At 48.6% G+C, this 14,458-nt stretch overlaps 1 protein-coding gene across 1 annotated transcript in view; it reads right to left on the minus strand.

Annotated features, from left to right (window-relative positions):
* Positions 1-200: 200 nt before the first annotated feature.
* LOC306914528 (SLIT-ROBO Rho GTPase-activating protein 3-like) overlaps positions 201-14,458 on the minus strand; it is a 153,766-nt gene continuing 139,508 nt past the window's right edge. Inside the window, exons 20-23 of the mRNA XM_079491598.1 lie at positions 7,573-7,713; positions 5,895-6,336; positions 919-1,071; positions 201-702 (exon numbers count right to left, since the gene is read on the minus strand). Coding sequence (XP_079347724.1) covers positions 301-702; positions 919-1,071; positions 5,895-6,336; positions 7,573-7,713 — 1,138 coding nt within the window. The 3' untranslated portion in view covers positions 201-300. The remainder of the gene's footprint in view (positions 703-918; positions 1,072-5,894; positions 6,337-7,572; positions 7,714-14,458) is intronic.

The following is a 14,458-nucleotide window of genomic DNA, read 5'->3' on the forward strand; positions in this document are numbered from 1 at the left end:
CAGTACAGTACAGTACAGCACAGCACAGCACAGCACAGTACAGTACAGTACAGCACAGTACAGTACAGTACAGTACAGCACAGCACAGTACAGTACAGTACAGCACAGCACAGCACAGTACAGCACAGCACAGTACAGTACAGCACAGCACAGCACAGTACAGCACAGCACAGCACAGTACAGTCTACATTAGTCCGACAGCCAATACGGGTCTGATTTTTGTCTTTTACAAAAGGAAGCCTGCGTAGATTCTCCTATAATACCCTGTCGGGACCACCCATCATGGGGGCTCTCTCTCTCTCACATGTTACCCTGTTTGTCGGAGGAGGTGGAAGAAGCAGTGGAGGGGGACGGAGACGGGGCCTTGGGGAACACCCTGTCCGTGGGCGTGCTCCCGGGGCTGCCCAGGCCCGAGGAGCTGGAGCTGCTGGACCGATGCGTCCCCCCGCCACCCAGGCCCTGGTGTCCCCCCAGTCCCAGCACGGGCGCGGGCCTCACGGGCGGCCGGACGGGCGGCTGCCTCAGGGGAGCGTTGGGCCGCCGCTGCCCGCCCCCTCCCCCCGCGGCCCCTCCCCCTCCCCCTCCTCCTGACAGGGAGGGCTTGAAGGTGGACATGGTCTCCGATGAGGAGGAGCTGCTGCTGCGCCGCAGGGCGGCGTCCGGGTCACGGATCACCATGGTCGTGTGCAGCGGGCTCCCGGGGGCCTCCCCGCCCCCGTGGTGCTGGTGGCGGTGGTGGTGGACCACCCCCGGGGACCCCCCCTGGCCCCCTCCCACCACCACCACGGGGGGCGGCGGGGGGTGTGGGTGGTGGTGGGGGTGGACCCCCTGGCCCCCTCCCACCACCACCACGGGGGGCGGCGGGGGGTGTGGGTGGTGGTGGGGGTGGACCCCCTGGCCCCCTCCCACCACCACCACGGGGGGCGGCGGGGGGTGTGGGTGGTGGTGGGGGTGCTTCTGTTTGAGCGGCTCCAGCGTGTCCAGCACCACGTCCGGAGCGTGCTTGGCCACGTTCTGGCGCTCCAGCTCGCGGAGCTCGTGCAACGCTGTGTTCATGGTCTTCTCGATGTCCTGGAACGACCCACGTGGATACACAACACAACGTTGGACAATTATTATTACTCAGGCAGTGTTTTCAATGTAATGAGTCCCAGGATGCAGGGATGGACTTTTAGAAATGAGTCCCAGGGACATTTTATGAGTCCCACTTCAACAACGTTAGGAGAGGCCATTTTTACAAATTGCAGCATTTAACTCCCATTTCATATTATATGGTTATAATGTGGTTATATTCATGTATAAAACAGAAGAAGAAATGATTAGTATAACTAAAAATAGCAAAGAAAAAACTAGAATTAAAAAAACAGTACAGCAGTGCATCCCGTGGATGCAGAGGTCGTTGTTTTATTGCGTCCCTTAACTATAAACTGCGTTTTGGGATGCAAAATGCACCCTATTTTAATCTCTGGCCAGGGAATGTTATCAGAATAATGTCAAATCTGGGAATACATTTCTTTACCAAGAATTTTCTTCACCAATGTGTTGGTTACGGCCGGGCTCCACCGGGCGCGTCAGCGTCGCGTCTCCGTCACCGTCAGGGAATGTTCCCTTTTTAATCAATGAAGGGTGGCTCCACTGCCCGCGTTGACGGAGACGCGACGCGTGCATTAAAATTGAACCGGTGCGTTTTTTGACGCGACGCGACGGAGACGCAACGCGTCCGGTGGAGCCCTGGCGTAAGGGTGTCGTCTACTAACACACAGACCTCTCATTATGTGGACCTTAACCCACATTGGTTTCTAATACTGAAAGTCACCCCTTTTGCAACCAGATCTTATTTTAATGATGTTTGGGAGACAATAAACACTTTCCTGGGGTTTTTATGTGGGTAATTTGTGTTTTTACATATTTTAGTATTTCAAAGTGTCCATGGACTCCATGATGTCATGGACATTTTGCTCACTTCCTTCCTGGACTACAATTCCCATAATGCTTTGGTCCACTGCTCCTCCTTGTGGATAGGGGGAGGGCTGTCTTACTGAGACAACATGTAGTCCAGGAAGTAAGTGAGCCCAGTGTCCATGACATCATGGAGTCCATGGACACTTTGAAATACTAAAATATCTAAAAACACATCATATTACCCACTATAAAAACCCCAGGAAAGTGTTGCTTGTCTCCCAAACATCATTAAAATAAGATTTGGTTGCAAAAGGGGTGAAGTGGCCCTTTAAGTAGCATATATTAATGTATTGGCATAGAACTAGTTCACATCTCTGCCTTGGGGCTGAGAGCGGTCGGTTTAGCCAGGGATGGTATGAGGATGCCTGATTTCATATTTAGAAAGATCGGTCCGAAAGGCCTCTTAGACACGGAAGTGAGTCCACCACTGGCCAGCAGCATTCCTCCACTTCAAACGAAAAAGAAGAAAAACCAATAAATCCACCATCTATTACGAACGTTTGACCTTTAAAGTCTCTCCTCTAAAAATGGACTTCAAAAGGGACCCATAAAAGACTCTCTCCTATAGACTTTTAATGGACTTCAAAAGGGACCCATAAAAGACTCTCTCCTATAGACTTTTTGAACAGTAGTTACTTGAGTGCTCGTCCTCATTCTCTGGTTCATTCATTCCTAATGCCTTGGCTGGCCTCCAAAGCCAGTTACATTTATATCATTAACTCGGTTGCATGACTCCCCAAAATGGCTGCGCAGTCAGAAAGGCATTACTGTATATAAATGCACCCCCCATGCACAACAACTAATTTCACCCACTTTCTTTACTTGTAAAATTGTGATGTGACGATAAAGATGACTTCTGTACATAAGGTCTTTTTACACTACATAACAACTGAGCTATGACTAAAACGAAGACAACATGTTGACAATATCGGCCACAAATACAAACTACACTAAAATGTTTGCAAGGGGACTAGTGGAGTGCACATGCATGGACTAGTGGGGACTAGTGGAGTGCACATGCATGGACTAGTGGGGACTAGTGGAGTGCACATGCATGGACTAGTGGGGACTAGTGGAGTGCACATGCATGGACTAGTGGGGACTAGTGGAGTGCACATGCATGGACTAGTGGGGACTAGTGGAGTGCACATGCATGGACTAGTGGGGACTAGTGGAGTGCACATGCATGGACTAGTGGGGACTAGTGGAGTGCACATGCATGGACTAGTGGGGACTAGTGGAGTGCACATGCATGGACTAGTGGGGACTAGTGGGGACTAGTGGAGTGCACATGCATGGACTAGTGGGGACTAGTGGAGTGCACATGCATGGACTAGTGGGGACTAGTGGAGTGCACATGCATGGACTAGTGGGGACTAGTGGAGTGCACATGCATGGACTAGTGGGGACTAGTGGAGTGCACATGCATGGACTAGTGGGGACTAGTGGAGTGCACATGCATGGACTAGTGGGGACTAGTGGAGTGCACATGCATGGACTAGTGGGGACTAGTGGAGTGCACATGCATGGACTAGTGGGGACTAGTGGAGTGCACATGCATGGACTAGTGGGGACTAGTGGAGTGCACATGCATGGACTAGTGGGGACTAGTGGAGTGCACATGCATGGACTAGTGGGGACTAGTGGAGTGCACATGCATGGACTAGTGGGGACTAGTGGAGTGCACATGCATGGACTAGTGGGGACTAGTGGAGTGCACATGCATGGACTAGTGGGGACTAGTGGAGTGCACATGCATGGACTAGTGGGGACTAGTGGAGTGCACATGCATGGACTAGTGGGGACTAGTGGAGTGCACATGCATGGACTAGTGGGGACTAGTGGAGTGCACATGCATGGACTAGTGGGGACTAGTGGAGTGCACATGCATGGACTAGTGGGGACTAGTGGAGTGCACATGCATGGACTAGTGGGGACTAGTGGAGTGCACATGCATGGACTAGTGGGGACTAGTGGAGTGCACATGCATGGACTAGTGGGGACTAGTGGAGTGCACATGCATGGACTAGTGGGGACTAGTGGAGTGCACATGCATGGACTAGTGGGGACTAGTGGAGTGCACATGCATGGACTAGTGGGGACTAGTGGAGTGCACATGCATGGACTAGTGGGGACTAGTGGAGTGCACATGCATGGACTAGTGGGGACTAGTGGAGTGCACATGCATGGACTAGTGGGGACTAGTGGAGTGCACATGCATGGACTAGTGGGGACTAGTGGAGTGCACATGCATGTGCATGGACTAGTGGGGACTAGTGGAGTGCACATGCATGTGCATGGACTAGTGGGGACTAGTGGAGTGCACATGCATGTGCATGGACTAGTGGGGACTAGTGGAGTTTTCCCCCTTCATACGGAGACTGGAGGCAGATTTCCACTCTGGAAGGAGATTTCACTTTGTTGTGTTTTCAACCCCCGGAAATGCTGTTGTCGTCTAGGCGGACGCGTGCAAAAAAACAACAACTTTATTTTGTCTATGGAAACCGTTGTCGTGTAAAAGTGGCCTTTACCCGGGGAGCTAGCACCAAAGATTTGAGGAGGACCTGTGATGTCATGACATACTTTTTATTTGTGTTTTTTCTATTCACTTGGTCATTAAGCCATTTTGACCTGGGAACGATTCTACAAAATGTCTTCTAAATCCTGACAGTTTCTATGTCAGTCGTTCTCAAACATTTTCATGTCAAGGACCCCCAAAATTATATGACATTGGCCGCCGACCCCCATCTGAAAATATGTTGTTCCAGGGACCCCCCCAGAAGCAAAGATCTGAGTTAAAAACTTTGGCTCTGAAAGAATATATATTCAAAGATTTGAGGCACATTTTCAAAAATAGCTCTATGAGCTTGTAGATCTTCTATTTTTCAATAGCTAAAGTATAACATAGGCCTAATGCTTAAAACACCAAAAGGGGTTCCCGCCCAAAATGGGTTAAGGTCCACAGAATGAGAGGTCTGCTCTGCCGGAAATATAATTTTTGTATACCACACCATAGACAACCAATATAAGGCAAAACTTCATCATATTTTAAGTAGCATGTGACGTGTCAAACTAGGGGGTTTTCATGATTCTGAAATGTGATGTCAGCAAATTGGATATGACAATGTGGATATGTCCAAATGTAGGCTAAGGAGTGTTTATCGTGCAAAACGAATGCTTGGAATGGATTCAGAATCATGAAAACCCCCTAGTTTGACATGTCACATGCTACTTACATTTTGCCTTATATTGGTTGTCTATGGCAGGGGTTCTCAACGTTTTTGGCCGGGGACCCCCGGAAATGCTTTGGCAATGTCTCGGGACCCCCGCCCCGCCCCCTCCCGACCCCCAATATAAATTGACTGCTACAATAACCTTAAACCATTTTGGGCGGGAACCCCTTTTGGTGTTTTAAGCATTGTTATAATTTAGCTATTTTTGAAAAATCGTGAAAAAAAGAATTGAAAAAAGGAGGGGTCGCGACCCACGGGTTGAGAACCCCTGGTCTATGGTGTGGTATACAAAAATGTCCATAACTTCTTTTTCGCAATATTTCCGGCAGAGCAGACCTCTAATTCTGTGGACCTTAATGACCAAGTGAATAGAAGAAAATCACACCTGTGTGAACTGAGTGGTGCAACTCCCCTCTTCCCTTGCCCCTTGCTCCTTCCCTTCCCTTTCCCCTCTCTCTCTCTGTATTTAGCAGGCAACACTATCTCTCTCTCTCTGTTTCTGGCACAACAGCGCCACTTTTGCCCCTACTGGTACTCTAAACATAGTCCCATAGTGACATTGCTGTTCCTTGGAGTGGTTGCACCACTCAAAAATACAAACAAAAAGTATGTTATGACATCACAGGTAAATCCTTAACCCGTTGAGCTTTTGGGCCTGTGGCTATTAGTGAGAAGGACCGTTCCAAGGATGGGACTCACCTCAGCCAGCGCCTCGGCCTCCAGGGCCTTGTGGTCGCCCAGGCTTGCGTGGCGCGGCGTGGCGCTGGGAGACGACCTCAGCGAGTGGCCGATGTCGGTGGCGGCGAAGGCCTTGGCCCTGTCGTGGTGGGGGGGGTGGTTGGCGCTGCCCAACGTGCTCATCATGGCCGCCGGGTTCCGCTGCCGTTTCTCCGGGCTGTCGGTGGCAGTGGCGTTGGGGGGCAGCGGGGGCGGGGCTCTGCCCGAATGCAGGGCGGCGGCCATCTTGTTGTTGTGCGCTGGGCTGCAGGGGCGGGGCATGGTGACCCTGGGGGGGAGGTGGTGGTGGTGGTGGTGGGGGTCCCCGGCCACGCTGCTGGACCCCCTGGTGGGGCTGTGGCTGTCGGCGCCGCTCCGGTGGCGGCCGCTGGGCATCGCGGCTCCGTCGGAACGAATTCTCACTCTGAGGACAGAGAGAGAGAGAGAGAGAGAGAGAGAGAGAGAGAGAGAGAGTGAGAGAGAGAGAGAGACACGTCAGCTCCATCGGCAAACTGTGGTCACTGTTCCACCAAAATAACGTACTGGGCTGTTGCCAGACGCAACACAACATACACAACATACACAACACAACATGGCCCATCGGTTTGTTGCCTTGACGGAGCGCAACGTATCTCGGTAGCGACATTCTGATTTCAGAGCCGGAAATGTAGTTTTAAGACTTGATTACATTTTCTCCAAAAACAATAAGGCTGTCTCAAAATGAATGAGCATAAAAAACGATGCAGAGGGGCGGCTCAGGGGTAGAGTGGCCACTAGGGGGCGTTGGTGGCTCAGGGGTAGAGTGGCCACTAGGGGGGCGGTGGTGGCTCAGGGGTAGAGTGGCCACTAGGGGGGCGGTGGTGGCTCAGGGGTAGAGTGGCCACTAGGGGGCGGTGGTGGCTCAGGGGTAGAGTGACCACTAGGGGGCGTCAGTGGCTCAGGGGTAGAGTGGCCACTAGGGGGCGGCGGTGGCTCAGGGGTAGAGTGGCCACTAGGGGGCGGCGGTGGCTCAGGGGTAGAGTGGCCACTAGGGGGGCGGTGGTGGCTCAGGGGTAGAGTGGCCACTAGGGGGCGTCAGTGGCTCAGGGGTAGAGTGGCCACTAGGGGGCGGCGGTGGCTCAGGGGTAGAGTGGCCACTAGGGGGCGGCGGTGGCTCAGGGGTAGAGTGGCCACTAGGGGGCGGCGGTGGCTCAGGGGTAGAGTGGCCACTAGGGGGCGGTGGTGGCTCAGGGGTAGAGTGGCCACTAGGGGGCGGTGGTGGCTCAGTGGTAGAGTGGCCACTAGGGGGCGGCGGTGGCTCAGGGGTAGAATGGCCACTAGGGGGCGGTGGTGGCTCAGGGGTAGAGTGGCCACTAGGGGGGCGGTGGTGGTTCAGGGGTAGAGTGGCCACTAGGGGGGGGGGGGGGGGGGTAGAGTGGCCACTAGGGGGCGGCGGTGGCTCAGGGGTAGAGTGGCCACTAGGGGGCGGCGGTGGCTCAGGGGTAGAGTCCCGGGATGGAAACCCGCAAAGTTGCCAGTTTGAACCCGGGCTCCCCCAGAGTTAGTGTCAAAGAAGTGTCCTTGAGCAAGACTCTGAACCCCAAATTTAGAACACTATGAAATTAACCCTGGTATAGTTGAATGTCAGCGTGCGTGCGTGCGTGCGTGCGCGTGTACCCACCTGCCCAGTGCGGCTCCAAAGCGGTGCTCGGGGGTGTGGTGGGGGTGGGGGTGGTGGGGGGCTCTGTCACCTTGGTACGCCCCCCCACCGGGGGGCTCGGGGTCACCTCTGTGGGGGACGCTGTCTGAGAAGGCGTCGTCCCTGAAAATACAACAACAACAACCATATGGTTATAAAACCACTCTCAACCTGCCGTCCATTTTGGAGATGTCATCGTCGCTGGCGGGAGGAAATACCACAAAATTGTTTTCATAACATTTTTGAGGTTTGTGATTTTCGAGGGCCGCTATAGCCCCTCCCCTAGCCCCTCCTATATCCAGCTTTTGGTGAGTGTGCACAAACTTTGTCCGACACAAACATTACAATGAATGAAGGGTTTTACCTCATAGCGTCTGAGCATAATAGTCTGTTGTCTGTTTTACGTCATGATGACGTACGACAGGGGTTCTCAACGTTTTGGGCCGGGGACCCCCGGAAATGCTTTGGCAATGTCTCGGGACCCCCGCCCCGCCCCCTCCCGACCCCCAATATAAATTGACTGCTACAATAACCTTAAACCATTTTGGGCGGGAACCCCTTTTGATGTTTTAAGCATTGTTATAATTTAGCTATCGAAAAATAGCAGATCTACAAGCTCATAGCGCGCCACCGAGTGGCGCGCTATGAACTTGTAGGTCTGCTATTTTTGAAAAATCGTGAAAATAAAAATTTAAAAGAAATCTTTTTTTTTTTTTTTTTTTTTTTTTAAATATTTTGGGGACCCCCCAAAATAATTTGGCGACCCCCCGAGGGGTCGCGACCCACGGGTTGAGAACCCCTGACGTACGATGATAAGAACGCCTACAGTTTCTATTAACTTGGAGTCCCAATCGATGATGTCACTGGTGGACGTGTTTCTGAACTGCCCGCAGCCCTCATGAGTCACAGAGCGAGCAGAAAATAATTGTGCTGTTTTATCATGAACATGATAACATAGTGAGATCCAATTATATGAAGGTATGTTAAAGGAGAATTTCACGCTAAAAGGCTTTCTTACCTTTATTTGTAGTTGTTACATCCCCACAAAAGAGGTCCAGGTGTGATTTTGTGCAAAAGCTCCTTATTGGCTATTTCCCCTACCATAAGCCCTCACGTAAAAAAGAGAGGACAGAAAATGGTACATATAGAACAGTAGGAGCGCTAATCACAGATTAACACATACTTCTGTGTTCAAATGTTTTCCGCCAGGAAATAGCAGATCTACAAGCTCGCAATGCAATGTGAGCTTGTAGATTGGCTATTTGGCGCGCGACACCATCGTGTGACAAGAAAACGCAAGTCAAGTCTCGAGCGCTTCAGATCTCAATGAAACCGCCAACGGTCGACGGGTTGCCTGTTTAATGCCTTTGTCCTCTGCGAGTCCTACAAGTCTTTGACTGGCGCTAAGAAAACACCCCCGACAATGAAACCCCTGCTGACAATCAATATGCAAATCGGAATATGCTAATTGTGCTATTTGTCGGTCTGACCATCTGCGGCCAGAGTCTCAACGATCTTTTAAATAAAAAACAAAAAACAAACCGTATTAACCCATTTTGACCTGAGATCAGATTCTAAAAATGTCTTCTACATCCTGACAGTTTTCTGAAAAAGCTATGTTTCTATGTCAGTCGTTCTTCGATTTTTCAAAAATAGCAGACCTACAAGCTCGTAGCGCGCCACTCGGTGGCGCGCTACGAGCTTGTAGATCTGCTATTTTTCAATAGCTAAAGCATAACATAATGCTAACACCAAAAGGGGTTCCCGCCCAAACCGTATTAAAGCGCTGCTAGGGGTGATGCCAGACAATACAGGATTGTGTCGCTGTATGTCCAAAGTTACCAAAAAAAATAACTAGTTACTTTGCAGATTTGTATTATTATTATATACTCACAAGGCGTCACGTTGAGAGTACCTCTTCCAACAACTGGTTATTGTTGTTATTTAGTCACAAAGTTCTTTTTAATAATTTTCATTAGTTACATTTTCATAAAACCCAAACACACAGTTTTAATCAGCTTCAGTTTGTACTTGTAAGTGAGCGGCGCTAATATATTAAAGTCTAACTGATGTTGATTAGGTGAATGGTGATCTAAAACAAACGGTGACAACACAAACATTAAACACCATTAACAATAAAGAGACAATATGACGTAATGAGGCACATTATTATGTCAATTTTCCCTTCTTTGTCTATTCAGAGCGTAAGTTGAGACAGATGTTCTACTATAGATCTATTCAGAGCGTACGTTGAGACAGCTGTTTTACTATAGATCTATTCAGAGCGTAAGTTGAGACAGATGTTTTACTATAGATCTATTCAGAGCCTAAGTTGAGACAGATGTTCTACTATAGATCTATTCAGAGCGTACGTTGAGACAGATGTTCTACTATAGATCTATTCAGAGCGTACGTTGAGACAGATGTTCTACTATAGATCTATTCAGAGCGTACGTTGAGACAGATGTTCTACTATAGATCTATTCAGAGCCTAAGTTGAGGCAGCTGTTTTACTATAGATCTATTCAGAGCCTAAGTTGAGACAGCTGTTCTACTATAGATCTATTCAGAGCGTACGTTGAGACAGATGTTCTACTATAGATCTATTCAGAGCCTAAGTTGAGACAGATGTTCTACTATAGATCTATTCAGAGCCTAAGTTGAGACAGATGTTCTACTATAGATCTATTCAGAGCGTACGTTGAGACAGATGTTCTACTATAGATCTATTCAGAGCCTAAGTTGAGACAGATGTTCTACTATAGATCTATTCAGAGCGTAAGTTGAGACAGATGTTTTACTATAGATCTATTCAGAGCCTAAGTTGAGACAGATGTTTTACTATAGATCTATTCAGAGCGTACGTTGAGACAGATGTTTTACTATAGATCTATTCAGAGCCTAAGTTGAGACAGATGTTTTACTATAGATCTATTCAGAGCCTAAGTTGAGACAGATGTTCTACTATAGATCTATTCAGAGCCTAAGTTGAGACAGCTGTTCTACTATAGATCTATTCAGAGCGTAAGTTGAGACAGATGTTTTACTATAGATCTATTCAGAGCCTAAGTTGAGACAGATGTTTTACTATAGATCTATTCAGAGCGTACGTTGAGACAGATGTTCTACTATAGATCTATTCAGAGCGTAAGTTGAGACAGATGTTTTACTATAGATCTATTCAGAGCCTAAGTTGAGACAGATGTTTTACTATAGATCTATTCAGAGCGTAAGTTGAGACAGATGTTCTACTATAGATCTATTCAGAGCGTACGTTGAGACAGATGTTCTACTATAGATCTATTCAGAGCGTACGTTGAGACAGATGTTTTACTATACAATGCAATCTGTGGTAACTTGCTCACGGTGAGATCCCTTGAGAAGATATCAGAGTTATTTACTAGTCGGCCTGTGAAAACAGAGCCTTTTGTTAGGGGTGCAATTAAACTCCACAGGGGTCTGCGTGAACTTCTTACCGTAGCTTAATAGCAGACCTACAAGCTCATACGAGCTTGTAGGTCTGCTATTTTTGAAAAAACGAAGAACGACTGACATAGAAACTTTTTTTTTTTTAGAAAACTGTCAGGATGTAGAAGACATTTTTAGAATCTGATCTCAGGTCAAAATGGGTTAATACGGTTTGTTTTTTGTTTTTTATTTAAAAGATCGTTGAGGCTCTGGCCGCAGATGGTCAGACCGACAAATAGCACAATTAGCATATTCCGATTTGCATATTGATTGTCAGCAGGGGTTTCATTGTCGGGGGTGTTTTCTTAGCGCCAGTCAAAGACTTGTAGGAGCTTGTCGATCTGCTATTTCCTGGAGGAAAACATTTGAACACAGGAGTAGTTATAGCAGCTGCAGGGCATATCTTTGGGTCAAGCTGTCTGTCTGTCCTGTCTGTCATGAATGCAACGTATCTTTGGGTCAGGCTGTCTGTCTGTCCTGTCTGTAGTTATAGCAGCTGCAGGGCATATCTTTGGGTCAGGCTGTCTGTCTGTCCTGTCTGTCATATCTTTGGGTCAGGCTGTCTGTCTGTCCTGTCTGTCATATCTTTGGGTCAGGCTGTCTGTCTGTCCTGTCTGTCATATCTTTGGGTCAAGCAGCTGCAGGGCATATCTTTGGGTCAGGCTGTCTGTCTGTCCTGTCTGTCATATCTTTGGGTCAGGCTGTCTGTCTGTCCTGTCTGTCATGAATGCAACGTATCTTTGGGTCAGGCTGTCTGTCTGTCCTGTCTGTCATATCTTTGGGTCAGGCTGTCTGTCTGTCCTGTCTGTCATGAATGCAACGTATCTTTGGGTCAGGCTGTCTGTCTGTCCTGTCTGTCATATCTTTGGGTCAGGCTGTCTGTCTGTCCTGTCTGTCATGAATGCAACGTATCTTTGGGTCAGGCTGTCTGTCTGTCCTGTCTGTCATATCTTTGGGTCAGGCTGTCTGTCTGTCCTGTCTGTCATATCTTTGGGTCAAGCTGTCTGTCTGTCCTGTCTGTCATATCTTTGGGTCTAGCTGTCTGTCTGTCCTGTCTGTCATGGAGTAGTTATAGCAGCTGCAGGGCATATCTTTGGGTCAGGCTGTCTGTCTGTCTGTCTGTCTGTCTGTCTGTCTGTCCTGTCTGTCCTGTCTGTCTGTCTGTCCTGTCTGTCATGAATGCAACGTATCTTTGGGTCAGGCTGTCTGTCTGTCCTGTCTGTCATATCTTTGGGTCAGGCTGTCTGTCTGTCCTGTCTGTCATATCTTTGGGTCAAGCTGTCTGTCTGTCCTGTCTGTCATGGAGTAGTTATAGCAGCTGCAGGGCATATCTTTGGGTCAAGCTGTCTGTCTGTCCTGTCTGTCTGTCTGTCTGTCCTGTCTGTCATGAATGCAACGTATCTTTGCCAAGTCTGCATCTAGAGTTAGGAATACAGTCTAACTATTTCATTACAGGTGTTAAATAATGTTCTGTATATTTTATATGGTACATATATTTAATTCTTATTGGTAATATGTAGTTACATGTTATATCTGTTGATAGTTCACATTGAAACATTGTGTCACTCAGAATAGATCCTACTCACTGATTGGCTAGTAAGTAGGGACACTCTTCTAAGACCCACCCTCATGAGGAGGGAGGGAGATTTGAACGTTTCTTCAGTATAAAGACCTACGCTTCGTTTCTATCGGTGTGGTCACATGAAGTTTGCTGATTGGACCAAGTAGATTCTGTGTGACTCCAACGTGGGCCTTTAGTAGATTCTGTGTGACTCCAACGTGGGCCTTTTAGATTCTGTGTGACTCCAACGTGGGCCTTTTAGATTCTGTGTGACTCCAACGTGGGCCTTTAGTAGATTCTGTGTGACTCCAACGTGGGCCTTTTAGATTCTGTGTGACTCCAACGTGGGCCTTTAGTAGATTCTGTGTGACTCCAACGTGGGCCTTTTAGATTCTGTGTGACTCCAACGTGGGCCTTTAGTAGATTCTGTGTGACTCCAACATGGACCTTTTAGATTCTGTGTGACTCCAACGTGGGCCTTTAGTAGATTCTGTGTGACTCCAACGTGGGCCTTTAGTAGATTCTGTGTGACTCCAACGTGGGCCTTTTAGATTCTGTGTGACTCCAACGTGGGCCTTTAGTAGATTCTGTGTGACTCCAACGTGGGCCTTTTAGATTCTGTGTGACTCCAACGTGGGCCTTTTAGATTCTGTGTGACTCCAACGTGGGCCTTTAGTAGATTCTGTGTGACTCCAACGTGGGCCTTTTAGATTCTGTGTGACTCCAACGTGGGCCTTTTAGATTCTGTGTGACTCCAACGTGGGCCTTTAGTAGATTCTGTGTGACTCCAACGTGGGCCTTTAGTAGATTCTGTGTGACTCCAACGTGGACCTTTTAGATTCTGTGTGACTCCAACGTGGACCTTTAGTAGATTCTGTGTGACTCCAACGTGGGCCTTTTAGATTCTGTGTGACTCCAACGTGGACCTTTAGTAGATTCTGTGTGACTCCAACGTGGGCCTTTAGTAGATTCTGTGTGACTCCAACGTGGGCCTTTAGTAGATTCTGTGTGACTCCAACGTGGGCCTTTTAGATTCTGTGTGACTCCAACGTGGGCCTTTAGTAGATTCTGTGTGACTCCAACGTGGGCCTTTAGTAGATTCTGTGTGACTCCAACGTGGGCCTTTTAGATTCTGTGTGACTCCAACGTGGGCCTTTTAGATTCTGTGTGACTCCAACGTGGGCCTTTAGTAGATTCTGTGTGACTCCAACGTGGGCCTTTTAGATTCTGTGTGACTCCAACGTGGGCCTTTTAGATTCTGTGTGACTCCAACGTGGGCCTTTAGTAGATTCTGTGTGACTCCAACGTGGGCCTTTAGTAGATTCTGTGTGACTCCAACGTGGGCCTTTAGTAGATTCTGTGTGACTCCAACGTGGGCCTTTAGTAGATTCTGTGTGACTCCAACGTGGGCCTTTTAGATTCTGTGTGACTCCAACGTGGGCCTTTAGTAGATTCTGTGTGACTCCAACGTGGGCCTTTTAGATTCTGTGTGACTCCAACGTGGGCCTTTTAGATTCTGTGTGACTCCAACGTGGGCCTTTTAGATTCTGTGTGACTCCAACGTGGACCTTTTAGATTCTGTGTGACTCCAACGTGGGCCTTTAGTAGATTCTGTGTGACTCCAACGTGGACCTTTTAGATTCTGTGTGACTCCAACGTGGGCCTTTAGTAGATTCTGTGTGACTCCAACGTGGACCTTTTAGATTCTGTGTGACTCCAACGTGGGCCTTTAGTAGATTCTGTGTGACTCCAACGTGGGCCTTTAGTAGATTCTGTGTGACTCCAACGTGGGCCTTTAGTAGATTCTGTGTGACTCCAACGTGGGCCTTTAGTAGATTC

Source organism: Electrona antarctica, assembly GCF_951216825.1.
Source record: "Electrona antarctica genome assembly, chromosome: 21".
Taxonomy (NCBI): Eukaryota; Metazoa; Chordata; class Actinopteri; order Myctophiformes; family Myctophidae; genus Electrona; species Electrona antarctica.